The sequence below is a fragment of the Hermetia illucens genome, chromosome 3, assembly GCF_905115235.1.
Source record: "Hermetia illucens chromosome 3, iHerIll2.2.curated.20191125, whole genome shotgun sequence".
NCBI lineage: Eukaryota > Metazoa > Arthropoda > Insecta > Diptera > Stratiomyidae > Hermetia > Hermetia illucens.
In genome coordinates, this window is record NC_051851.1 from 175,017,562 (window position 1) to 175,045,058 (window position 27,497).

At 43.5% G+C, this 27,497-nt stretch overlaps 2 protein-coding genes across 7 annotated transcripts in view; one reads left to right on the forward strand and one right to left on the reverse strand.

Annotated features, from left to right (window-relative positions):
- LOC119650679 (tyrosine-protein kinase transmembrane receptor Ror) overlaps positions 1 to 16,572 on the forward strand; it is a 175,218-nt gene extending 158,646 nt beyond the window's left edge. For all 6 annotated transcript variants that reach the window (XM_038053634.1, XM_038053637.1, XM_038053633.1 and 3 more), the window contains 6 exons: positions 6,162 to 6,887; positions 7,275 to 7,476; positions 13,587 to 13,782; positions 14,592 to 15,039; positions 15,102 to 15,234; positions 15,293 to 16,572. In XM_038053634.1, coding sequence (XP_037909562.1) covers positions 6,162 to 6,887; positions 7,275 to 7,476; positions 13,587 to 13,782; positions 14,592 to 15,039; positions 15,102 to 15,234; positions 15,293 to 15,589 — 2,002 coding nt within the window. In that variant the 3' untranslated portion in view covers positions 15,590 to 16,572. The remainder of the gene's footprint in view (positions 1 to 6,161; positions 6,888 to 7,274; positions 7,477 to 13,586; positions 13,783 to 14,591; positions 15,040 to 15,101; positions 15,235 to 15,292) is intronic.
- LOC119650678 (calcineurin-binding protein cabin-1-like) overlaps positions 1 to 27,497 on the reverse strand; it is a 261,076-nt gene that overhangs the window by 198,476 nt on the left and 35,103 nt on the right. The window lies entirely within an intron of this gene.

Genomic DNA, 27,497 nt, shown 5'->3' on the forward strand with positions numbered 1-27,497 from the left:
TTCAGTAGTGCACCCTCAATAAAAACCTAACCTTCTTGTGTATGGCTTGAGTGATCACAGAAGGAAGCTCCTTCAGTAAAGCATCCACGGTACCAGAACGAGGTTCCTTCGGTAGAATGCCCTCAATTGTCGACTCGGTTAGACTTTGAGAAGAGATTGATTGATTGTTCGAGAATAAAAACGTGGTGATGACTCCTGGCTGGAATGGGATAATTAGCGGACCAAATTTCTAAGATTTCAACCAGAAAAAAAAGTATCGCTTCTCGCGGATGCAGATGGGGAGAAGAAAAATAAACCAAGTGCTTTCTGTGCATAGAAAACCATCCAGTGTTCCAAACTTGTTGAGACCAACAACAAGGAAAAGGAGCAACTTTGACCTATTATAATCTTGTTAGTAATCGTGCGATTTCCACCAAACTTAATAAGATCATGCTCCATTCTACAACCTACAGTGCAATTTCATGAGTCTAGGATGAACTTAGGAGGGGGGGGGGGGGGGAGGAGGAGGGTATTTCGGAGTCTAAACACCATATAATGGCAGCCTCTTGATTTTTTCCTGATTTTACGGTTGGATAGTTTCTGAGAATGAGTCCTTGGACGAAAATATCAATTTTGACCCCCCGCACTCCCCACCTATCCAACAAATGTCAAAACTAAGGCCAGCTACGAAAAGTCCTAACCAAGACCTTTCATTTGATACCCCTTATAACTATATTTGGTAGAAAAAATATCTACACCCTCCTTAAATTCGACGTAGAATAATGTGACGCACCGGATGCGTGAGTGTTCGCAGTTCCTACCTTTCCACCAAATTTAGTGTCAATCGCTATAACCGTTTCTGAGAAAAATGCTTGTGACAGACAAACGGACATACGGACAGATTGACAGAGAGACAGTAACCCGATTTTAATACGGTTTTGTGTAAAAAAGGCCTTAAAAAGGGAAAACTTTGAACAAGCGCAAGCACCTCAAGTGTGAGATATTTGAAGAGCAGCATTTAACAGTGATGGACCGAACCAAGTTTGAATTGGAAAAGCGTAGCACCGCCCCCATCCCGAAAACTCAACGGCTCTATTGTATTCGAGTAATATCCTTCCCACCGCGGTGGTTAAGATTGGGATAAAGGATGACCCAGCCTTGCACGTGCGCTGTCTTATCGACCAGGGCCTGCCAGAGCAGCTACTTAACCGAAAACCTAGTGTAAATACCTCGCTTAAAAAAGAAGAAAACGAATGTCGAGATCTCCGGGGTTGACGGAGTTTCGGCTCGAAAGGTGTCATCGGTGGTCTGTATCACCATTCAGTTGGATGATGGCTCTGACGTCAGCACAAAGACTTTGGTGGTCAAAAGGATGGCTAAAGGTTCCATTTGAGGAAGCGACATCAAGGGAAAACCTTGCTGTAGGGAAAGAAGTTGGCAGATCCTGTAATCGAATAAGAATCGCGTGCTCCAGTGTTACTAGGATATAGTGTCCTAACGCAGCTAACTGTGAATGGTGTTGAAATGGTGGATAGTCTTCTTCTCCAAAAACCGCAGACTGGGCCTGATAGTGCCAGTTGAAAATCCATTGCCACAGTGTACGTCAACATATGGAGCGGAAGGGAATGGGAGCAAAAATTTAAAGCCATTTGGGAAATGCCATTAAGTAGTGAAGAGCTCTACTCGAAATATCATTATGGGACGGAAACAGGCGGTACCAACTCCATGACGACAGGACAACATAAGAATAGGGAATTCCTACCATTAGGCAGTTAAATACAATATTATCTCGCTCAGGCAAAAAGATGAGCAGAGAATGAAGCTCTTAAGCTCAAGGCATACGAATTCATGAGGGGGTACTGGAACTTGAAGCACAGGGAAGAGGTCCCAAGGGAATTCCAAGGGGACACCAGTGGAGAAGCATACGGCATTGCGTATCTAAGTGTGATTCAGCGGGAGGCTACTTCAACGGAAATATGGAATGTGTTCAACGCGTCAAGCCCGACACCAAATGGAGTCAATTTAAGCCAGATGATCCACCCGGAGCCGAAATTGACAAACCGCATCTTTGACATCCTCTTTAGAATGCGCCGGTTTAAATCTGCGTATTCTAGTGATATCACTAAAATATATCGACAGATACTATTGAAACCCGAAGGTCAACTAAAACTCAAAATCCTTTGGAGGCAAAGTCCTGAAGTACCACTTAAGGAGTATTTTTTGAAAACGCTGGCCTACGGCTGGTTTGGCTGGCCTTCCGCAAACTCCATCAGATAGCAGCTGATAGCATTCCACAGGAAGAGAACTCCCTGGATTATCCAAAATGCCATTTTATGTGGATGACCTGCGGTATGGGGCCCATAGTGTGACCAAGGCGCAGGAAATCATCCGCAAAATTACGGAGACGCTAGGGAAAAATCAACATCCATTACCAAAGTGGGCATCTAATAGCATAGAAGTTTGCAGCACATTGACAAACGTCAGCAAATTGAATCCTATGTTGATCTGGAGAAGGCAAAGAACGATCTTAAGATTCTTGGTTTACACTACAACCCCAAGGAAGACTGCTTCCTCTATAGCATCGATCCAATTTTGAATATCGTTCTAAGTATAGTTGTTTCTATTTTCGATCCGATCGACTGGTTACTTCCAATCGTGATGAAACTCAGGAGTGAAATTCAGCGTTCATAGCAGGAAGGGTATGGCTGGGATGATGCGATTAAAAAGCCATCCAAGGCTCAACTAGAAACGGTCCTGACATCACTAGTACACTCAAATGAGGTCCAGTCCGGTCCACGCTGAACTGGACATGGGTCTGATGGTGAGCAGGTGGAGCTCGTAGGATTTAGTGACGCATCAATGGATGACTATGCAGCAATCATATTTAATCAGACAAAGGCTAGCGAAAGATACACCGTTCGGTTGATTGAGGCGTTACCCCACCCGAGTAAGGATGACCAAAGCATATGCCATTCCGAAACTTAAATTGGAGGACGTGGTGCTTCTAGCAGAATTGGACAAGGATGTACGGAAAAGTTTAGGGTCATTTCCTACTATATTCATAGCATATACTGATTCCGAGGTGGCCCTCTGTTGGATTAGGAATCAGAAGGATACTGAAGACAAACTTTTCTGCTGGGAACATACACTATGTGAATCCGAAATCTAATCCTGCGAATTGTGCTTTCAGAGGCCGGTCTCCACAGAAGTTATGGTTTACGAATTCTGGTTCAATGACCCACAGTTCTTGCACGGCGTTCGTTAATTCTGAATCCGGAACCTTGGCTCATGTAGCAAAACTGAATACGGGGGAAGTATCAGGTCAGGTTTTCCAGCCTAACTCGGCTAGTAGACGCAACCACACGATGCCTTCACTGGAGGAATAGTAATACGGGTCCCTATTCATCTGGAGAATTACAGTACACGGAGTGTGCAGTGGATACGTTTGTTACATAGCACAGGCAATACTCTAATGCAAAGACCTCAAAATCGTTCGAACACGGGCTAAAGGGTTCAAGAATAGACGTGCAGCCGTCAATGACGAACAACCTTATTTGGTTTCGAATCAAACAATTAAGTGCAGAAAAAATTGCTTGAAGGTTGGCATGTGCGTACAGATCCCTGATATTAGTAAGACTGCGATTGACAAGATTTTGACAGAACATTCGCATTATCACAAATTATATGACACCGTGTTGAGGCGGACCAGTATCCGGATTCAATTATCACTTGACACAAAACCTGGGTACCCTACCCAGAATTAAGGAGAAGCCTCGACACTAGCCACAATCAAATTCACCATAGTTTGAGCAAGCACTGTTTGCTCTTTGCCGATAAAGTGCTAACAAGGAGAGAAAACTGCTGACGAAAGGAAGGTATTTTCAACATGGCAGTGTTCCAATACAGCCCGTGCATCAATTGGTTTCCTGGCCGAATTCCGATGTAGCATCATCCCTCACCCCAAAGCCCGAACTGTCTCCCTAGTAATTATCGTATTATTCCAGGGTGGCCCCATTCGGATGAGACATTGTCAAGATCCATTTTATTCCTGAAAACAGAAGGGAACTCTCTAGGGGTGCCACAGTTGAACCGAACTTCGGCCGAGGCAACAAATTCACCCCGTTCCTGCCGGAAAACTATTGCACAAGGAGGAAGATACGGCGTGATGCATTTCAGATTTCATTCCTCACAGATTTCACCTTTTATCGTAATCGAAAATAAGGACTTGAACGTCAAACTGACACCTTAGGGCACAAATTCGTTGTAAATGACACCTTTTAAGTAAAAAAGACCATGAACGCTGCTCCCAGATTTGGTCATTGGCACCTATTTGAGGATTAGGGACTGTGCCACTCGTTCCTTTCGCTTTGATTCAGAATTATATTCAAAAATCCTTATTTCATCACCACTCACTACTCTGCCAAAGAAATGAACTTCAGTCTCCGTGCATTCCGGCAACTCGCTGCGTTGGTCTGATGGTTAGTCACTATTTTGGAGACCATTTTGAGACACACTTCTCTCCTCTGCATATTTCCTTTCAAAATTCAATGAGCCACAACTTTTGACACACCAGTTTCTTCCTCTGGCATCCTAACATTTAAACGGCGAATTGAGTTTGATAGTTTTTGTCTTTTATAACGTTGTCATCAGTAGGTGATGTTGATAGACGCCCAGAGCACACTTTGTCATCTACATCCCTCTGGTCGTCCAGGAACTGCTTGTATCAATCGAAAATTCATGCTTTTGACATGACATTCACCGCATATACTACCCTAACTAAATCCATAGTGTCAGCAGCCCATTTTTGACGTTCAAAATAATCAAGTTTTAGACCACGTACCGGTGCATCCGCACTTCCCGGAAGACATGATCCTCACGATACCACTACTTCCAGGTAACTAACCACAAACGCCAAGAGGCCTCAACATCTTTTCCAGCGCAAATCGCACCACTTTAGAGCCTTCGGTTCGTAGTCGAATTTTTGTGCAGGTTTTTTCGGGATACACCTCGCACATAATCCATTATTGCTCTGTCTAAACATTTTGAGTTTGAAGACCAAATTAAGTTGAGCAAAAAAGATCACAACTAGCAGCTCTATCCAGTATCAGGGAGAGGAGAGAAATTTTCTCTCAATTTTTAGAGAGAACCGCATTAGTTTTCTCAGAGCTTCCGAATATGCAACGTTGCATTCACGACTGGCTCAATTCAGCAAACCAACGTCTTTCTGGATAAACCTTCGATGCACAGCCCAACCACTCAAATTCCTAGGTATTCTCCTCGTCAAAACTCAGATACCCCCTTCCTGAAATTCATTTTCGTTGTCAGCTTTCAATGGCTTTTCTCCTGCGACTAATGAAGTAGACCACGCGTCAAAATGACATCTAAAACTGTCACCCTTCAGCGTCAGCATATCTGAATCACAAACACGCTATGAAACGCAAGAATTTTAAGCTCATCCGATAGAAGGTTGGTGCGAACAGCGAGCAACTATGAATAAATCAAGTAAGAGAGTTGAACGGAGGAACCTTTTCTTAAAAAAACCTTTGGCTCACATTGACACTAACAAGTGCATCAAGAGGAAAGTGGTGCAGGAGATGATACCCCAGAGAACGAGGTTTCCACAGGTTCCGCAATAGGAGGTCTTTAAGAAAATTACACCCAGGGGGAGGGAAGGGAAGCGGACGTTTTTGACGGGAACCCGGATTATCTCCCTCAGACCCCGCAAACTAGTTCATCCGAGGGCTATGTGATGTTTTTTTTTGGCACAACTCTAAACCAAGTAGAAAGACCTATGATTTGGGATATCAGCCTTAGCTAGCACCAAATTTTCAAAGATAAATAGAAAGGACACCTTCCAAAAAAAGTACACTTCAATGCAGCATCCAGGGGGACTATGTGGAAGCCTTCTAAATTAAGGAAGACATGTCCAGTTTACAGGGATGGTCTATTCTTGCAACAAATTAGTGAAAACTCAAAGCAGTTTAGGCTAATGAGCAAATTTAATTACTGCATCGTCCTGGAATATAAACTACCAGATGTTCACACTCCCAATAATATGCACAATCAAAATCTCTTCAATCATCCTTAACGGAAAAGTCCTTTTCCCAAATGATTAATAACTTACCAAATTGAAAATTTAACAACTCCAGAAATCCTATAAACTTTGTTATTCTCATTGACAGGGACATGAATGCAAATTGTAGGGTCTATGCATTGCCAAGTTTATGCTACAGCACTTTGCCAATATGTCGTACACCCGAACGAACAAATCATCAATATTTCGCTTATCTGGCAAACAGAGATCTTCGTACCAAGAAATCCAAACAGTACGTTGGAACGCCAATATCAGAACGTAATAAACGCTACTTGGACCGTAAATCCGAGCAACGTTACTATCACAGCAATCGAGACGAACCATCCACTTCGACCCTCTATGATGAATCGTTGTCATTGTCCTCATCACCATCGTCATCATCATCATCATCATCCTCCTCATCGTCTTCCTCGTCATCATCATCCCCAACATCATCCATTTCCATAACGCCACATCGTCGTGGCAATTCACCACCAACCCGCGACACCGAGAATCTTCGACGCATCTGTCGGGGTGAGTGTGAACTTCTTGAGAATGAACTATGCCAGAAGGAGTATGCAATTGCCAAACGACATCCAACTATTGGACAAAAACTACCCTTGGAAGATTGTCAGGATTTGCCATTGGATAAGGACTGTTCGTCATTCGGGATTGCAATTGATGTATCGCCCGATGAGGATTGTTATTGGGAGCAAGGATCCGGATATCGTGGTACAGTTGCAGTCTCAGCGACTGGGAAACAATGTTTGAAATGGTCGGGATTGATGAAGGAGATTGCTGACTATCCAGAGTTGGCAGGACAGAATTATTGCAGGTGAGTGACAGGTGGTGGCTTTTTTCGAGGTAGGCAAACATGAGGAGGGTTGAAAAGAAATAAAAGTCCTATTTTCCCCAGTTGGAGGGAAAGTTACAAAGCGTATTTATAGCCAGGACTCACTAGCTTCATCATAACAAACACCTAATGTCCTGTCGTAAAACTATCGAACCCCATAAACGTCAACAGGAGCAACTAATCAGCACCGCCTACCAACCATTGATTATCCCTATTTAATTACAACATAAATCAAAGGATTACCATTATTCCAGCAAACACTAATTGATATTCTATCCTGAGCCCTGTCAACCCCCCTCTGGATTTGCCACCATCATTTTCATACACACTTTTCCTATACTAATTCAAAGTAAAACCTATTCATTCCAGAAATCCCGGAAATAGTGAAATGAAACCATGGTGTTTTGTTGATGACAAAACAAAGGAGCATTGTAACATCCCTAAATGTGCTGAGCAAATGTGGTTATATATAATCATATCATTCGTGTTAATTTTGGGATTTATCATATCCAGTGTTGTATTCGTTTGTTATCGTCGAACGAAGAAGCAAGGGATGACAAATATACAGAATGTAAGTATGAAATTTTGAGTTAAATAAGGGTTAATTAATGCGAATTTAGAAGGGTTAATATTTTGGTTAGAGCCTTGAATTTAAATTGGAATAGAAGTCTGAGAAGTTCGAATAGAAGAGTCCTTAGGATCCCGAAAGGTGGACCTTTGAGAGGTTCGAATGCAAGGAACTTTGAGAGGTACGAATGCAAGGACCTCTGAGAGGTTCGAATGCAAGGAACTTTGAGAGGTACGAATGCAAGGACCTCTGAGAGGTTCGACTGGTAGAGCCTTCACAGGCTCAACTAAAGGAGCCTTGAGAGATTCGAATGTAAGGGTCTAACTAAAAGAGCGACTTCATTCCACTACACATTGGCAGGATCCCTTTTTTAATTGTCATCACGTTGCTGAGTACCATCTATAAGATATTCTGGCTGACCCTGATCAATCTTCGAGGCCAGATAAGAGCAGCCGCATGACTCTCGAAAACATTAAACATCAACAACGGTCTAAGACAAGGGGATGCCATGCCCTATCACGCATCCTTTTTACCCTGGTACTGGAGAAAATTATCCTCAGTAAAGCAGATCTGGACCGGTTGTGCCATTGATGATGATGGTCTTAAGGTGATCTTTCGAAGATGTTTTAGGACTTTGGTGATAACAAAATAGGATCCTCCAAAAGAGTTTTCAAAGGACCTTGTTGGTCTGCCATGTCGAACAAATTTGAAAGTGAAATTAGATCATTTTCGCTATGATCATAGACACCTACCGTGACTTAATGACCGGTCTGGAGGTTATTACGATACAGAAAGTCGCTGCTTCTTGATACATAGTAATGAAGGTCCTGGAAGTTTAGGCATAATCGCATGGTCGTCTTCGGACTCAGATTGACTTGGAGAACACAGTCACCACAGTACTGGCTCAGAATACATACCAGTGGATGCAAGGCTTATCTAACACCTCTGCGCAACTAGGGGGTACGTCACTTGAGTTGCATAGCGCAATTCCAAATTTGAGCCCAGAAGGAATTCTGCCTGCGATATGGACACAACTACAACTACAATGAGGCCAACCGCAAATAACCGATCCATCCTCCAGGAATTCCTTGGAGTATATACTTTCGCTGAAGCTTCGTCGCAAAAGTGACTTCAAATAAGTCCCTTGTAGACTCAGTCTGATCGCCCTTCACGAGTACGTGGAAACGACACTCTCCGGAGGTTTGACTAGAATCAAGGTACTTAGTAATAAAAGAAGTATTATCCCGAAGCTAGCAAGTGCTCTGAGTACACATACGCCAACCTAAGCTACGCCTACTAGTGCACACTAGCTGCGGCAATGTACACTCAGAACAGTTGTGAACATGCATATTAGCTAGAGGGGGGGAGGTCCTGTCTAAGTGCAAAAAGTAGACAGGGAGATCAATAGTTGGCATCTAACCAATTTTGACAATTGCTGCTGGCTTCATGCATAAGGCTCTAATTTGGAAAGACGTAGCAATTTCAGAAGCGACCTTCAGGTGACGGTCGGACATCGTCCAAGGATCATTATTACCTTGGCTTAACACCGGGCCCGACAACCCACACTTAGACAGAACCAGGGGTGACTGAAAGGTTCAGTAGCGGTTGGCACACCGCCTGCTTCTCCTAAGAAAATTTCCATCGGGTCTGCATGCAGTACAGTGAGTTATATAAAGAACTACCTCCTTGGAAGTACTCGTAATAGCTTGATGGAATTGGTCGATGGCCCAAGAAACCATCCTTGGTGGCCAGAGCCCACCTAGAGGCGAGAGCCACACCAAAAACCAAAAAATTTTGTGATCGTGAAGGGCCGCCCAAAAATATTGAAGTTCCACTGAAGTGTCCTATCGGCATCCACTTCCACGCCTCTTTCTTAGCTAGGCTCGGGAATGTGGAGGATTGGAGGGGGGGGGGGGGGGGGGGGGGGGGGGGGATGGGGTACTCTTTGAACACGTTCGTCTCTCTCATGTCATTTTACAAACGCGGTTCCACAGCCACTTTTGGACCGTCTGAATTTGTGAACCGATGGGTTTTAGCAAGAAATATACGCATTTCTGATACGCTTGCCTTAAAAACTCTGCTCCTAGTCATAGCCCTTCACTTCACTGAACATGTCTAATGAATCCAGGAAATAAATTGTGGTCACCATTCGTCAACTTCGGGCCAAAGCTGTTTGACACCCTTTTCTAGTCATTGTCTTAGGATGTCATACCATGCCGAGGTTTCAAGCATGTTCTAGTGATCAGGACAGGCCCAAAAAGTGTGAAAATTATGAAAGGAAATACCAAGTAATGATGGACTGTACTGGGATTCGGTGGTACATGATGCGAAAGAAGAAAAAAGATGGGGAATACCAGATATCTCGCAAGAGCCAGTTTGCTTGGCTACCACATCGGGACATTTAAGGATGCTTTCTGGACGACCAAGAAGTTCGCCCAATGATTAACTAATCTAACTAATTCTGAGCTGTCAACGGCTCCCTAGTAGGTGGCCAAACTAACGAATGAAAAACTGCAGTGTTAAAAATGTCTTTGTCTCTAATCAAGAAGACTTTGCGCAAGCTCAAAAAAGAGGCCAGGTGATTACCAATAGCAGCAGCAGACAAAAAGGACCCTTTTTGATTTTCACATCAGTTTTTCCTGGAACAAGAGGGGCATGGATTTCAGTCGCTAACCGAACATCAATTGTTTTCAGTGCCAGCAGGCTAGAAGGGAATATTACCGAACGTTGCAAGTGTAGGCTTTGGAACCTTCGGTGATTACCAATAACAGCAGCAGACACACAGAACCTTCAGCAGAATTCACCTCAGATTTTCCTAGAACAAGAGGAGGGAGGATTTCAGCTGCTAACCTATCATAATTTTTTTCAAACCCAGCAAGCTTCAAATCAATATTACGGAAGGCCTGCGAGTGTAGCCTTCGGGGCTAGATATACAAAATCCATCGAATTATTGGAAGGTTCAGACCCGATTATATCAAAATATATCAAAAATTTTGGATCGTAAAGTGAAAGGAATGATCTCTGTCCAGTGGTAAAACCAAGAATTGAACCCCCACCCCAAGAGTTTTTCTCATATTGTCGTAAAAGGGTCTCCATTACAACCAACTACAGAAAGGACGATATGGTTAACATCCGCCTTAGTTACCACAAGACCATCTCAGAACCGAAAGTTATATAGCTGGGAGCACTAGTTGATGCAAAACTGACCATCAATGAACTAGGCACGAAAAAAAAACCAGCAAAAAAGTAAGAGACATCTATGGCCACTTTACCATAGGCAACACGCCAACCAGAAGACAAATTCACGGAGACAGCACTCCATGAACTCAAGGCAAAAATTGAAAAGGCAAAGTCCGAAAAAGAATACGCTTCAGGTGCAGTCATGAACATCGAAGGTGCCTTCAATTATGCCTAATTCGGCGCAATTTGCGATAAGGCAAGACAGCATGGAATCGAACCGTTGTTAATCAGTTGAATCCTTCACATGCTAGAGTGGAGAAAAATCCACATATTAGTCGGCCAGAAGTCTATTGAGGCACGATGTCATTAGGGAGGAGGTCTCTCTCCTCTGTTATGGCTCCTGGTAATGGATACCCTGCTATGACTCCTAGAGGACAAGAAAGTCTGCGAGCAAGCATGTTCGGACGATCTAGTCGTAATAATTACCGGCATGAAAAGACCTACACTGTCGTAATCACCAAAAGAATGCCCGATAAATGGCCATGAGTCTTCTCAGATTACAGACTTAATAATCTTCACCGACGGTCAGTCATGGAGGGCAGATCGGGAGCAGGGGTATTCTCGGAGAATCCGATTACGGAGCTCGCCCGGCCACTTGGAAAAATGACGACCATATTTCAGGCGAAGATATCTTCTTCTTCTTTTTCTTCAGCCTTTGTCCCGTTCACAAGCGGGGTCGACTCGTCGTGATCGGCTTCGCCATTTGGCTCTATCGAATGCCTGATCTGGGTGCAATCTCGAGGCTTTCAAATCCCCATCCAGTGTATCAAACCACCGTTGCTTAGATCTGCCTTTTGGTCGTTTACCATCGACTTCGATGTTCAGACCAATCTTGGCAAGTGAATTCTCGTTTGCACGAATTGCGTGACCATACCATCGAAGACGCCTCTCTCCCAACTTTTCCACGATCGGTGCAACCCCATAACGATCGCGGATATCCTCATTTCGGATGTGATCTAAACGTGTGACGCCACTAGTCCAACATAGCATCTTCGTCTCCATTACCGCAAGACGCCGTTCATTGTCTTTTATGGTCGGCCAACACTCAGAACCATAGAGAGCGACTGGACGGACGACATTGCGGTTAATTTTAGATTTGAGACGTTCGTTGATACGTCGATCACAAAGGACACCAGTTGTGGAACGCCACTTCATCCAGGTTGAAGGAGAGTGAAACAATTTCATAACGCAGCTCTCCATTGGCTGATAGCATTGACCCGAGGTATTTAAATCGCTCAGTTCTGGGCAGATCACTGCCGCTGACAGTGATTGTGCCTGTTTCATGGGGATCGGTCGTCAGAAATTCAGTTTTGTTTAAATCCAATCTGAGACCGTGTTGCATGAGGCGATCATTCCATTTTTGGACAAGTTGCTCGAGATAATTTTTGCTATCAGATGCTAGGAAAACATCATCTGCATAAACCAGTGTCTAGGGCGCTGGACGTTGGATATCCCGTGTGACGGTGTCCATAACAAGGACAAAGAGGAGTGGTGAGGGGGCACTTCCTTGATGAACACCAACAGAGACACGAAGCGGTTTTGATACACCCGCCATACTTCGAACTTTACTTTTCGAATCGTGGTAGAGCAATTGAACCCAGCGCACGAGTTCTTCTGGCACGAAGTGTTGTCGTAAAGCATACCAGATGAGTTCGTGTGGTACACGGTCAAACGCTTTCTCTAGATCCAGAAAGGTAATGTAAAGAGGGCGATGCTTCTCCCGGTGTTTCTCCATAAGTAACCGCGCAGCGTGTATTGCGTCAGTAGTTCCGCAGTTCTTCACAAATCCGGCTGCGATAAAAATGGAACCACCATTCGAGTCTGTTCCGACAGTCGGGCAGCATTATCAGCACTAAACAGCAACGACATATCAAGCCAGTTGGTTTAGAGTTGTCATTAGGTACTGCTGAAACTTGGCCGCCTGAACGAAACATTCCTAATGGGGATACCGGGGCACTCAAACATCATCGGTAATGAGGAGGCTGACAGACTGCCTCCCTAAGGGTCCTTATCCACAACCAGGTTTTGAAATCCGGCCATTCACTGTCAAGTCAACTCTGAAGAATGAAATTGCAAGGATTCACGCTGCCAAGTGAAGAAATTTGAACTCTTGTCGGCAGGCGAAAATCCTTGTGAAAGAACTTGAGATCGCCAGAGCGGCATTTTTGTTGTCCCTTATGAAGTGGGACATAAAACCCTAGTGGAGCTTTTAACGGGACACTGCTCCTTAAACTACCATATGGTAAAGATTGGGGTGGTAGTTTCGACTATGTGCAGCCAATGTCAAGAGGAGGAGGACACGGCCCTGCACTTTTTATATATCTGCCCGGCCTCCTCAGGTCTCAGGTGAAGCCACCTTGGTAAGGTTTTCTTCAATAAAGAATTTGCACACTCTCTGCCTCTGGAGAATGCTCTAAGATTCGCTAAAGCCTGCGAACGACGAGGGGGCGAAGCCATTGAATAGGCGATTTACGGGGATAGTACAATGTGCCTAAAAAAGCCCTGAGTACTCGGAGCTGCGGCTCCCCCCAGTAAACTAAACTAACTAAACTAAACTAAGAGACATCTAGCAAAGTTAAGGGCCAACATCGAGGGCCAAGATGTAGTCGCAGAATGGAAGACTCCGATTTTAGTGGGGGACCTCCTCCTAGACAGGATTTACCTTACCCTACAGAGGAAGTAGCACCAAATTTGATACACCTTAATCAAAAGAAGAAGGTTTTCACAATGCTTTGCCCAAAAAATCTCTGGTATCTCTCAAACTGCTAATACCAATTATACATTCTAAGCTTCACCATAAGGACTATATCACGAACCCAATCCTGCAATCTAAATAAAATTATTAAACACAAAATTGTTTTCTCCTTTTTCAGATAAGTTTACCTAATGCCGACAAAAACATCTACGGAAATTCACAAATGAATTCCTCATTTGAAATGTCACGTCTATTCAATCAAACCAACATACCAAATGGACAACAGAACTCTGGACGTAGTTCTTCCCTAAGGGTACCACAATATACTCTACAAGATGTTGAATTTGTTGAAGAGCTTGGAGAGGGAGCGTTCGGTAAGTGCCAGCAGAAGTGCTTCCTTTTGTTTGAGATGGAAATAGTGAAGTGAAGGAAACTGATGGTAGACGCAAAAGGGACCTTAATAGGACTGGTTGGCAAATTTACGGTATATTCTAATTCAAATTTTCAAACCAAGGGTAGTTTGTACGGAAGCAAATGCATGGGTCCTTGAGAGTCTTCTGTGGACCAAAATTACTTTCAGTCCAATTATTTAAGGACATGCCTTTACTAATTAGATATTCAGTGAATCAGCGTTAGTCGTGCCTCAGAATAGTCTTGCCTGGACGAAATCTCAGATAATGAGTGCAACGCGCTAACTTGGTCTTATTAACCTGCTTTCCATCTAAATTCTATCAAAACTCTCTATGGGATTTCCATAACAAAGGCAAAGACATCATTCACACGTACGGTATGGATCTCAGCCTTCCCGGAACTTGTCCTAAACAAACTAGAAAACTTTGTTTGTACAATACAGAATGCAAATTTTCAAGTACTCTACATCCTTGCAACGAAAAATGGAGCACTGAAGTAGACAAGCTCCTCAAATCTCATTCACTCGACACGAAACCGAACAAAGAACAAGGGAATCATCTCATTGCGCGCTTCCAACAAGGACTTTCCCATTGAACAATACAATCCTGTAGTTTTCCTAATGCAAAACTTTTCCCGGTTTCTGTTTTTTTTTCTGACTCTCCCAGGAAATCGTATAGCATTTCTGGTCTCCCCTTTTGCTTCAGTCATTTCTAACTAACTTGGTTTCCGTATCCTTAATACCACGGACTTGTCCGCTTCTATCTATTTTCAGGGAAAGTTTATAAAGGCGAATTAACACAAAAGACGGGCGAAAAAATCTTTGTGGCCGTTAAAGCTCTGAAGGAGAATGCCTCGACAAAAACCCAAACTGATTTCAAGCGTGAAATTGAACTTATCTCGGACTTACGACATGACAATATCGTTTGTATCCTTGGCGTTGTACTCAACAAGGAGCCCTTGTGCATGTTGTTTGAGTATATGTCGCATGGTGATTTGCATGAATATCTGATTGCGAATTCACCGAATGAAGGAAAATCACTAACGCAACGACAATTCTTATATATTGCCATGCAAATAAGTGATGGAATGGAGTATCTGAGTGGCCATCATTATGTACATCGGGATTTGGCAGCCAGGAATTGTCTGGTTGGGGAGAATCTGACAGTGAAAATATCAGATTTTGGATTGTCCAGGGATATTTATAGTTCCGATTATTACAGGTAAATATTTGTTAGTAATGGTAATAGAGGAGGGCGGTGGTATATCAATCTGAATTTTCAAGGGTTCAATCGAAGTCCCTACTCCCTGTCAGATGGATGCCGTCAGAGTCGATACTTTACGGCAAATTCACAACCGAGAGTGATGTCTGGTCGTTTGGAGTAGTTTTATGGGAAATATACAGCTATGGGCTTCAGGTAAGACCCTTTGTCAAAATGTATCTGCAGATACTGATAAAGATATTCCGTATATCAGCCCTACTACGGCTATAGCAACCAAGAAGTCATCAACATGGTTCGAAATCGGCAGCTGCTCCCATGCCCCGAGGCATGCCCCACTGCAGTCTACTCGCTCATGATTGAATGCTGGCACGAGCAAGCCGTTCGAAGGCCCTCCTTCTCGGAGATCAGTCATCGCTTGAAAATCTGGTATCAGGCTCAGAAGAAGAATCATTCACAGACCAATCAGTCAAACCATCATCAGAAACATCATCATCATGCGAACTCCAATCCTAATTCAAGCTCCAACTCAAACCTGCTTGCTACCCAATAAGGAAACCATACCAACGATTTAAAAGGACAAAAGTATCTTTCTGCATTGAGTACTTAAGCACAATTGTGAATCGAGGCTTCCAGTGAAGACCACAGATACAGGTGCGATTCATTTTTAGCCCACCGCCGCGTTCATGATCTCCAGTGCAAAATAGATTGAAAGATACTCGAGAAAAACAACCAAGTTTCCATCCTTAAATGAAACGAAGAAACCATGACAATTATATATATATATACATAAAAAAGATAAATTTAGAAATGAGAAAAGAAGAAAACTTTTAAAAAAAAGCCTTAAGCCAACAGAACGTTTTTTTGTTATCTTTTACAAGCCAAATATTTATTGTGCGGAAAAACGCCAGAGAATTGCATTTAAGCGAGAAGAAAAAAAAAATGAAATAAATACTATAGCGGCATTATTAAATCTAAATAAAAAATTATACATAAGAAGCAGCTTTTGACTAGACGAAGAAGACAGAAATAAAGTTATTGGATGCATTTATCTTATCAGAACTCTCTTATTAGTTTCAAAATTTACTAATTTCCTTCAATATTTGAATGAATATTTAAGCGAGAAACGAAAGATAAATAAAAGAAAATTAAGATACTATTATACATACATTGAAAATAATATTTAAATCGAGCAAGAAAGAAGAAGAGAGGAATAAACTCACTATATATATATATAAATGCATTTTTGTAATAAATAAAATTTACTTATTAGTAATTTATGAATGAATGATGCCGGAACAAAAAAAAAGTTGGATAACAAGATGAGCGACAATTAATTGTTTAAGATAGGAATTGAAATGGGAATTAACACTGATATACCAATATATATTTAAAAGAATTGACTAAGCGAAAGCAAAAAGACAAAGAATATTGAAACAAACCAAATTGAATCTCACTGAGACGAAAAAAAGATAATATGAACGAATATGAAAAGATATTAAGAAAAAAATAAACGACGTGAATGACAAGAAGAAATATCTTATTTAATTTTACAAACAAAGAAAAAAAATCGATTTGTACTTTACAATTTTCGATAATAAGAAATAAAATTATTAAAAAAACTCCCCCATTCCAAGTACCCTTATGAATCCTTCCTAGTCCGCAATTGAGTTTAAATTTCATCCCCCATTTGCACAGCGATGACACCTACTGATCTCTGTCGCTTGTAATTACTGATGAGACTCTATAATCTCCCATACCCCAAAACGACAAAACCAACCAGAGAACCAACCAGGTCTCCAGAAAAACAACTTTGCGCAGGAATCCAGGATACAGCCTCGGATTTGACAGATCAAACGTCAACGACTTTAGCAACAGAAACTAGACTACCCTTTTGTATCTTCGAATGTGCGAATCTCCCTCGAATGCGTGTACTATGAACTCCTCAAGGAGATGCCCTATAACAACCTCAACATCTTGGCGCTTCAAGGAACGGAATCGCTAGGAGACAACTATGAACCCCATACGATGTTTAACCAGCAGCAAAGACTGGGGAAGCTGACAACACATTAAGGAACTCATGATAACCTCTAGAGCAGTTAATGAAAAAATCTATTTAATTTACATCGAAATAAAGTTCTTTAGTGTTAGTTCATTATTTGGCACGCCCCCAAGGAAGAGAAAAAATGATATCGCTAAAAACGGAACTAAATCGCTGGGAGACGACTACAGATCCCATACGATGTTTGACCAGCAGCAAAGAGCGAGGAAGCAGAGAACCACATATAAAGGACGTGTGATAACCTCCAGAGGAATCAATGACAAAAAAAAATCTATTCAATCTTCTGCATTGAAATAAACTTCTTTAGTGTTGTTCCATTATCTGACATACCCCCAAGGAAAAGAAAAAAACGATATCGTTGAAGCCGAATTCTATACCCAATTGTGAGGATTGTGACGGAAAACTATTCAATGACATCAACATTTCCTTCAGAGACTTCAACGCTAAAACTGGCGATGGATTGCTTCTAGAATGCCACGAACGGTCACAGCCCACATAACACAACGAGGATCATGGACTTCGTCAGCAGCACCAAATTTCACCCCAAAAACGGAAAAAAAACTATCCAAACCGACTCGCCTAGAAGGAGGGGGTGTTAAGCGAAGTGCTGTCAACGCTCTATCAGAACAGGTCCAAGATACAGCCCCAGATTGAACGGATCAAACGGCAACGTAAAGTGGACTCTTTTGGATCTTTGAAAGTGCGATCCTTTTTTCGATCCCTCTTCCTAAGCTAAATGAAGGAGGACGATAAGGGAGAGCTTTCGGCGCCCTAAAACGGAAAAAAAGCTATCCAGACCGACTGGTAAGAGGTTGAACCAAGCCCAGACAACGTTTTCTCAAAAAATATCACCGTGTCCAGGAACCTAGGATACAGCCTCAGATTGGACGGATCAAACGGCATCGACTCCGACAACGTAAAATGGACTCTTCTTTTGCATCTTGGATGGTGCGATCTCTTTTTCGATCCCCCTATGCTAAATGGGATGGTGGTCAAATGATAGTAAGAACCCCAGAGCAACACCGTGATCTGGTACCCGGCTAACAAAAATCCCGTGAAACGTCTTCTGTACTTTAACGTCGACATTTCTGCTATCACATCCTCCACGCGATGACCACTGAGTGTTTCACCATCAAATCATCAGACGGAGGAAGGCGAGCTTTCCACGGCTTAAAACGGAAAAAACTATCCAGACCGATTCGCCTGGTAAGGGATTGAACCAAGCGCTGACAACGCTTTCTAAGAAAATATCGACATTTCCAGGAACCCAGGATACAGCCCCGGATTGGACGGATCAAACGGCAACGACTTCGGCAACGTAAAATGGACTACTCTTTTGGGTCTTGGATGATGCGATCCTTCCTAAGCTAAGTGTGATGGTAGTCAAATGATAATCAGGATCCTAGAGCGACACCATGATCTGGTACACAGCTAACACAAATCCTGTGAAAATCTCCTTTTTTTTAACATCGACAGTTCTACTATCAAATCCTCCACGCGATGACCACTGAGTGTTTTGCCATCAAAACAGCGGACGGAGGAGGGTGAAGGCGAGCTTTCCGCACCCTAAAACGGAAAAAAAACTATCCAGACCGATTCGCCTGGTAAGGCGAAGCGCTGACAACGCTTTCTCAGAAATAATCAACGTGTCCAGGAACCCAGGATACAGCCCCGAATTGGACAGGTCAAACGGCAATCACTTCGACAACGTAAAATGGACTACTCTTTTGGAACTTTGAAGGTGCGATCCCTTTTTCGATTCCCCTTTCTAAGCTAAATGTGATGGTGGTCAAATGATAGTAAGAACCCCAGAGCAACACCGTATCTGGTACCCGGCTAACAAAAATCCCGTGAAACGTCTTCTGTACTTTAACACCAACAGTTCTGCTTTCACCATCAAATCATCAGACGGAGGAAGGCGAGCTTTCCGCGGCTTAAAACGGAAAAAACTATCCAGACCGATTCGCCTGGTAAGGGATTGAACCAAGCGCTGACAACGCTTTCTCAGAAAATATCGACATTTCCAGGAACCCTGGATACAACCCCGGATTGGACGGATCAAATAACAACGACTTCGGCAACGTAAAATGGACTATTCTTTTGGATCTTGGAAGATGCGATCCTTCCTAAGCTAAGTGTGATGGTGGTCAAATGACAATAAGGATCACAGGGCGACACCGCTATCTGGTACACGGCTAACAAAAATCCTGTGAAATGTCTCCTGTATTTTAACATCGACAGTTCTGCTATCGAATCCTCCCCGCGATGACCACTGAGTGGTTTGCCATCAAAACAGCGGACAGAGGAAGATGAAGCCGAGCTTTCCGCATCTTGAAACGCAAAAAAACTATCCAGACCGATTCGCCTGGTAAGGCGAAGCGCTGACAACGCTTTCTCACAAATAATCAACGTGTCCAGGAACCCAGAATACAACCTCAGATTGGATGGATCAAACGGCAACGTAAGATGAACTACTCTTTTGGATCTTTGAAGGTGTGATTCCTTTTTCGATCCCCCTTCCTAAGCTAAATGTAGTGATGATCAAATGATAGTAAGGATCACTGGATGACACCGTCATCTGGTACACAGCTAGCACAAAACCTGTGAAAAGTCTCCTGTATTTTAAGATCAATAGTTCTGCTATCGAATCCTCCACGCGATGACCATTGAATGTTTTGCCATTAAAACAACGGACGGAGGAGGATGAAGGCGAGCTTTCCGCACCCTAACACGGAAAAAAAAACTATCCAGACCGATTCGCCTGGTAGGGAGTTGAACCAAGGGCTGGCAACGCTTTCTCAGAAAATATCAACGAGTCCAGGAACCCAGGAAACAGCCCAGGATTGAACAGATCAAACGGCAACGACTTCGAAAACCTAAAATCGACTACTCTTTTGTGTCTTGGAAGGTGCGACCCCTTTTTCGAACAGATGCACTGCAAGAGCCTCTCCAAGAGCTATCCCGTCACCACGTTACCATCCTCGCGCTCCAAGAAACCTAATGGCTCAGAAGCGAAGTAAATGATTGCGGACCTTACACAATATCTACCAGCGACAAAGAACGAGGAAGCAAAAATTCGATATCGCCTTTGTCATAAACAACCCATCTAGGCAGCTGGTAACTGACTTCGAACCGGTTATGAACGAATCTGCTTATCTCCTTCAAGATGAAGTTTCTCAATTTATGGTACATCAACTGCACCAACGGCGGACAAAGATCATGTCATTAAAGACGAATTCTACAACCCAACTGGACCAAATTTTTGACTTCAAAGTATTATTCAGAGACTTCAACGATAAAATTGGCAACGAACTGTTCCATAGAGGCATACTAGGAGCTCAAAGCATCCATAATGAAACAGACGATAATGGCCAAAGGCTCATCGACTTTGCCAGGAGCAAAAATTTAGTCGTAGACTCTACTTGTTACCCCCATAAGAACACATAAACTGACGTTGGCATCACCAGACGGGCAAACATTCACTCAAATCGACTAGGTCCTCGTCAAAAAAAAGAGCTACGTCAAGGTAAGGACACTACGAAGTGGTAACTGTGGCACGGACCATTTCCTGGTCAGAGGAAAATATCACTGTTGTAAAGTCAAAAACAACCACAGGAGCTAGACTCCTAAAATCAATGTGAAAAAGTTGAAAGACGACACGATCAAAGTGGCTCACATGTCCACAATCAAGGAACATTTTGACGCACTACCTCATACTGGTCCTGAGGAAAGTAGTGACGAAATATGGCCAAAAATTAGACATGGTATCCAGAGTGCAGTTAAAAACAACCTTGGCATGTAAAACGGAGGAACTGTAACGAATGGTTCAATGATCCCCGCCTGGAAGCGATTGACAAGAAAAACAAAGCTTGCCGACTACTAATCGAAAGACGAACCCAAGCTAGAGAAGGCAAGGATCACAAACTAAGGCGATACGTTAAGAAGATCTGCAGACAAGAAAAAGGAAAACTCCATAACGCAAAATTCTAGCACTGGACGACGGTTTCAAGAAGAACGACATAGGAGTAGCATCCAGCACAGTGAAACAAATGAGGATAGGGTTTAATTCGCAAACCACCCTCTGTAGAGGTCAGAATGGCAATATCATCAGCGACGCAACTAAAATAACAGCAAGATCGGTTCAGTATATTCAGGACCTCTTGAACCCAACGACGACACATTTCCACTCCTTTGGCATTTCGGATGACCCTAACGGAGAACACGTGGCCACACCCCCGAATTTGTACGAAGTAAAGGCAACTTTGCTTAAATTAAAAATACATAAAGCTCCCGGAATCGATGGCATCCCAGTCGAGCTTTTAAAAGAAGGGGGAACAGAACTCACCAGAAATAATCAGGGGAGAAAGTGTAATTTGTCCAGTCCAAAAGGGGGGATCGTTTGCGTTACCGAATCTATAGGGGGATCTGATTGCTGTGCACGCGCTACAAGGTGCTGAGGAATATAATCAAACGACGACTGGGAGAGTATACAGAGACCATCAGCACCCGGAAACCATAGTATTCCAGCCGAGCTGTTAAAAGAAGAGGTAACAGGACTCACCAGTTGAATCTACAAACTTGATTAGCAGAATCAGGATAACCGAACAAATATTTGACGACTGGAGGAAAAGTGTCATTTGTCCAGTGTCAAAAAAGGGTGATCGTCTGCGTTGCGAAAACTACAAGGAGATCACATTGTTGTGCGCGTGCTATAAGGTGCTGACGAATAGAATGGACCAATGACTGAGTGAGTATACAGACAATATCATCGGGGAATGCCAAGGTGGCTTAAAATCCGGACGATTGACAGCGGGCCAGATATTCACTGTTAAGCAGGTCCTTGCAATGTTCTGTGCACCAACTGTTCGTTGACTTCAGTCAGGCGTACGATAGTGTAAACCGCAATGCTCTGTACAGAATAATGATCGATCCAAAAATCCCACCCAAACTAGTCCGGCTAGTGAAACCAACATTATTAAGTGTGACAGAATTGAAGCAAGAGGATGGTCTCGCCCCCCACCTTCTTTAACTTGGTGCTCGAATACGTCGTCGGGATGGTGGCCTCAGTTGATACCAGAAGCACGTTGCTGATAAAATCTGCGTAATTGGTGAAAAACATAGATGAAGAAGCTGCTCTTGCCCGATCGATGCTTTGTTCGAAGCAGTTCGAATCAGTAGTGAGTGAAGTAGGACTCAGGATCAATGAATCCAAAACGAAATGCATGACCCAAACTCGAAAGGCGGCTGCTAATATGCAGGACATTGCAATGGGCGAGTATAATTTCGAACAGGTGGACTAATCCATCTACTTGGGAGCTCTATTCTTCAAGGACGAAAATGAAAAACACGAAATCTAACGAATGCATGGCCAAATCGAACGAATGCACTAGAGAAGGATCCCGAAACGAATGCTGAAAGGCAGAGCCAATGGCACCCGACTAACAGGGAAGCCAAGGAAACGTTGGAAGAACTCAGTGAACGCAGATTGTAGATCAATTCTAACTGAAGGACCCGGATAATTGGAGTTATCCAGGCGGCCAAGGCTCAATTTGAGCGGTAGCGCCATCGAAGAAGCTGAATGTGCGTGGCGAATCAAATACAATCATAAATTGTATAAATTATTTGACGATCCACCAGCATCGACACTAATCAGAATCCGGAGTTTTCAATGTGCTGGCCAAAACGAATGATGAAAGGCAGAACCGATGGTAACCGACCAAAAAGGAAGTCAGGGAAACGTTGGAAGAACTCAGTGTACGCAGATTGATCTAAGAAATTCTAACTGAAGGACACGGTCTTTGGATCGAGATAATTGGAGGCATCCAGGGGGCCAAGACTCAATTTGGGTGATACCGCCATGGAAGAAGCTAAATGTGCGTGACGAATCAAATACAATTCTAAATTGTATGAATTATTTGACGATCGACCAGCATCGATACTATTCAGTATCCAGAGATTTCAATGAGCTGGCCAAAACGAAAGATGAACCGATGCAAAAGCAGAACCGATGTTAGCCGACCAAAAGGGAAGCCAAGGAAACGTTGGGAGAACTCAGTGTACGCAGATTACAGATCAATTCTAAGATTTTCCAACTGGAGGACGTGGTCTTTGGACAAAGATAATTGGAATCATCCGGGAGGCCAAAGCTCAATTTAGGCTGTAGCGTCATTGAAGGAGAACCTAAATGTGCCAAAAATGAAGAAGGACATGACAAAAGCACCACATATGTGTACCCTGAAAACGCATACTGCAGCAAAGTCTCAAGCGTCAGGATTTGAACAAATGTGGGAAAATAATAAAAAGGAAATACTGCATGCAGTCAAAAATGCTTTCGGAAATCTAAAGTGAAACTAACGAAAACAACATCACTCCCTAGCGGAGACGAAAACTAAAATGACATACGAGAGCAGCATTTAGTACCGCCAAATAAATAAATCAAGGCTCCAAAGGGCGACAACCCTCTATAAGGACATGATTGGGAGCATTATTAGCGACGAAACCAAAACAAAAACTAGATAGGTCCAGTAGACCCAGAACTCCTAAACCCAACAACGCTACCTGGGGTCTTAACAAAAGCCGAAAATAAACGTCACCAAATGCAACGACGAAGCTCAGATACGAATGACTTTGCAGGATCTTCCTCACTACGAAGTCAGGGAAGCTAGGCATGTATAGAGTACTCGTATGCCCTGAGTTGCTATATGGATGAAAAACATGGAGTAAACGCAAGGGTGAGGAATGCAGTTCAAAGCATTTGAGTAAAACATTCTCCGAAAAGCATATAGTGCAATCAGGAAGTGCTAGGTATGTTGAACTCGATTCCACCATAAGGTTCCTTCAACATCGATCTTAAAAGGAAACTCACCACACCGAAAACCATGGTAAAGGTGGGAGGACTTACTCAATACAGATACCAAATCAATTCTGAGATGTTCGAATTAGAGGACGAGATTAATAACTCGAGAATCCTGAACTAGATATATCTGGGAAACCAAGCCGAGATCGGATCAGCATGCTTCAGTCTAATTTCCAGGACACTTAGAATTGTCATGTTATAAGGGTGCAACAATGAAATAAACAAACAAAAAGATCAATCTAAACCACCATCACAAAGATCATAATTGGAACCCAAGGACGAAACCCAACAGCTAACACTAAACCCCTTTGACCACCCCATAGTCATCTCTTTAAATGGGCGTCTGATTTTGGGTCACTTCCAAAGTACCGTTGCCAGACTCCGTCCCCACTCTCCCCAGACAGCTTTTAGGGATATCGAATTGGTGAACCTCGGCACAAAACCGAGGTGTCTGGAATTCCTTATTAAGGCAAACCTGTACCGGATACCGGTTGTTACGCTGTTGATGATGATGATGAGAGCCATGGGAGTGCTTTACAATAGGTCGCAAAAAGAAGTAATAAATACTAAGGAAAAGCCGAGCATCCCAGCCCCAACAGTGTCACAGGCGGCCCAAGTGATACCAAAGCACAAGGTCATCGGCCTTCGAACCAGTAAGAGAGTGCGAGACAAAGAGGGGGAAGCTTTAAGGCGTCTTGACGGGTCCAACAAAAGGAAGTAAAAGTTCAGGAAGAGGAAAAAGTGTGCCCAAAGTGGAAATGCCGGCTAGCGAAGCGAAATCGAATGAAAATAAAAACAGTGGTTGGACGAAGGTCGTAAATAAAAAAGGAACAAGAGGCCAAAGTGGCGCCCGGAGGTAATTGTAATCTCCAGCAAATCTATTGTATGCGGAGATACTGAAAAAGGTGAAATCTGACCCCGACCTAAAAGACCTAAGCAAAACTCGGAGGACCCAGGAAACCGTTTGAGCTGGAAAAATCGAGCATGTGCAAAACTGACGGCTTTCATAACCAAGTTATAAACTCACTTGTGGAGAATGTCGCGGTTCGTTCCCAAAAACTTGAGATCTATCTACAGTGCAAGGACCTTGATGAGGTAACATCCAGAGAAGTCATCTGCACTGCCTTGAAGCAAGAAGAAGCAAGTTGGAAGAATTCAAGGAAGAATCTATCGTAAACCTAAGAAAAGCTTATGGCGGTACTCGGATTGGATGGGTTGATTGCCGACTAAGTAAACAAATCTCTCCAAAGAGGTGCTTCAAATGTCTAATGTTTGAACACATCGCGAAGGCATGCACGAGCCTCACACTGCCTGAGTTTGAAGACGGGTTAGACGAGCTTCTCCACGACGCAAGGGGACGAAGTCCAAATATGATAGCCAGTGTCTATAATGCAGGGGCCAGCGATTGGGGCAGCAAAGAGACTAATGCAAGGGGGCGGTACTTATTAGAAACATTCGCCCAGTTGTTTGTAATTCTGGCCAACGAAGGTGATGAAAACATTTATCGGAAAGGGGGATCTGGTTCAAATGTAGATCTGATTTCTGTCAGCCCTGCATTGGCACGTGATATGTCCTGGCAAGTTAGCGAGGATTTCACGTACAGTACCCACCAGGCAATCACCTTTGAACTAAGGACGGAGCCACAATGCAGGAAACCCGCACCCCGGAAGCTGAAATCCAAAAGAACACCAGGATGGTCTGCAAAAGCGATGGATGAACAGACATTCATGGAGATGTTAAACCTGCCTAGCAAAACAGACACCTCCACGGGTAGAGCTCTCCATGCCACACAAAGCACATCTCTAAAGCATATGACGCGTCGATGACTAGGACATGCGCATTCCCCACTAGAAAACAGAATTATTGGTGGAATACCGAACTTGCCAGCCTTCGATCAATTTGCCATCAAGCCAGACGAATGGCTCAGAAAGCAATAGGTAGGATCGATCAAAAACAAAAGGAGCATAGGGAAGGTCGCAAGAACCTCAAGCTCGGCATCCAGTGAAGTAAGAGGAAATGTTTTAAAGAGCTCTGTTCGGAAGCAGAAATAAATCCGTTTAGTAACGCCTATAAAATCGTGACAGGACAGAGGCCGTTCATCTCCGCAGATCACGCGCCCTATGTGCTTGTTAAAAAAAATCCAGGGGTTATTTCTACAGCAAAAGGTGGGTACTGACACCTTCCAGCACCCTCTGAATGTGATGACAATTCCACCAGTCACCATGGACGAGCTCCTGGAGATCTGCAGTGGAATAGGCGACAGCAAAGCCCCGGATCTGGACGACATACCGAATAAGGCCCCCAAACTTGCTGTCAAATGTAGACCGAATATATTCGCGGAGCCTTTCGCAGCGTGCATGTCTGAGCGTATCTTTACTGCACCATGAAAGCAGCAGAAGCTGGTGCTTCTACCTAAGGCTGGCAAACCTCTAGGGGAACCGTCCTCCTATAGACCCATATGCCTTCTAGACACTATAGGGAAAATGTTGGAGCGAGTTATTTATAATAGATTACTCCCAGTCATCGAAAGCCAAGGAGGCCTTTCAGATCGGCAGTATGGGTTCCGTAAAGCCAGATCAACCGTTGATGCCATCAAAATGGTTACTGGCTTGGCCAAAAATGCAATTCACGGAAGGGGTTGTACAAGCAAATTTTGCGTGGTGGTGACCCTGGATGTGAGGAATGCATCCAACTCAGCCAAATGGAACCCTATACGAAAGTATTTGGCGACAATTGGTGTTCCCACCTACCTCGCTGCTATTGTCGATAGCTATTTGCAAGAGCGGACGCTCTGGTAAAACACCGATGATGGATCCAAGGAGTACATTGCCTCCGCAGGACTCTGTGCTGGGCCTACTGCTATGGAACATGTATAAAAATATACTTAACCTTCCAGTTCCAGGGTGGTGGGTTACGCCGACGACATAGTACTGGTTGTGTTCGTAAAGCATCTTAAAAATGCTGAGTTCTACTCAAGTATGGCAATCAGCGCTGTTAAGGCTTGGTTAGAGTGCTGGACTGTCACTCACGGACGAAAAGACGGAAGAAATCAAGCCTGCATTGGAGTTGGGAATCGTGGCATCACTTCCATTAAATACTTGGGGTGATGATACACGGAAAACTCAATTTTAAGCAGTACATAGAGCATACTTGCGAAAAAGCAAGGAGGAGGATCGCGGCATACTCGCAGGCTGCTCATAGCCAGGATGGTGAGCTGTATCTTGCTGTATGCAGTCCCAGTTTGGCAAGAAGCGCTGCCTACTTTAGACAATTCAATAAACTGAGTACAGTCTACGGAAGAACAGCCTTAAGGGTGTATTCTGCCTTCAGGACCGTCTGAGAGGAGGCAACGTTCATCATCTCGGGAATGATACTAATTGACATCCTGGCAACCAAGATGACGAACATATATAACACCAGGTCCATCCCTCCTCGCATGTAAAAAAAGCCGAAAGGGAGACATCCATAAGCGGATGGCAACAGCGATGGAACCAGTCAGAAGAGGGTCTTTGGACTTACATGTTGATCCCTTGGATCAGGGAG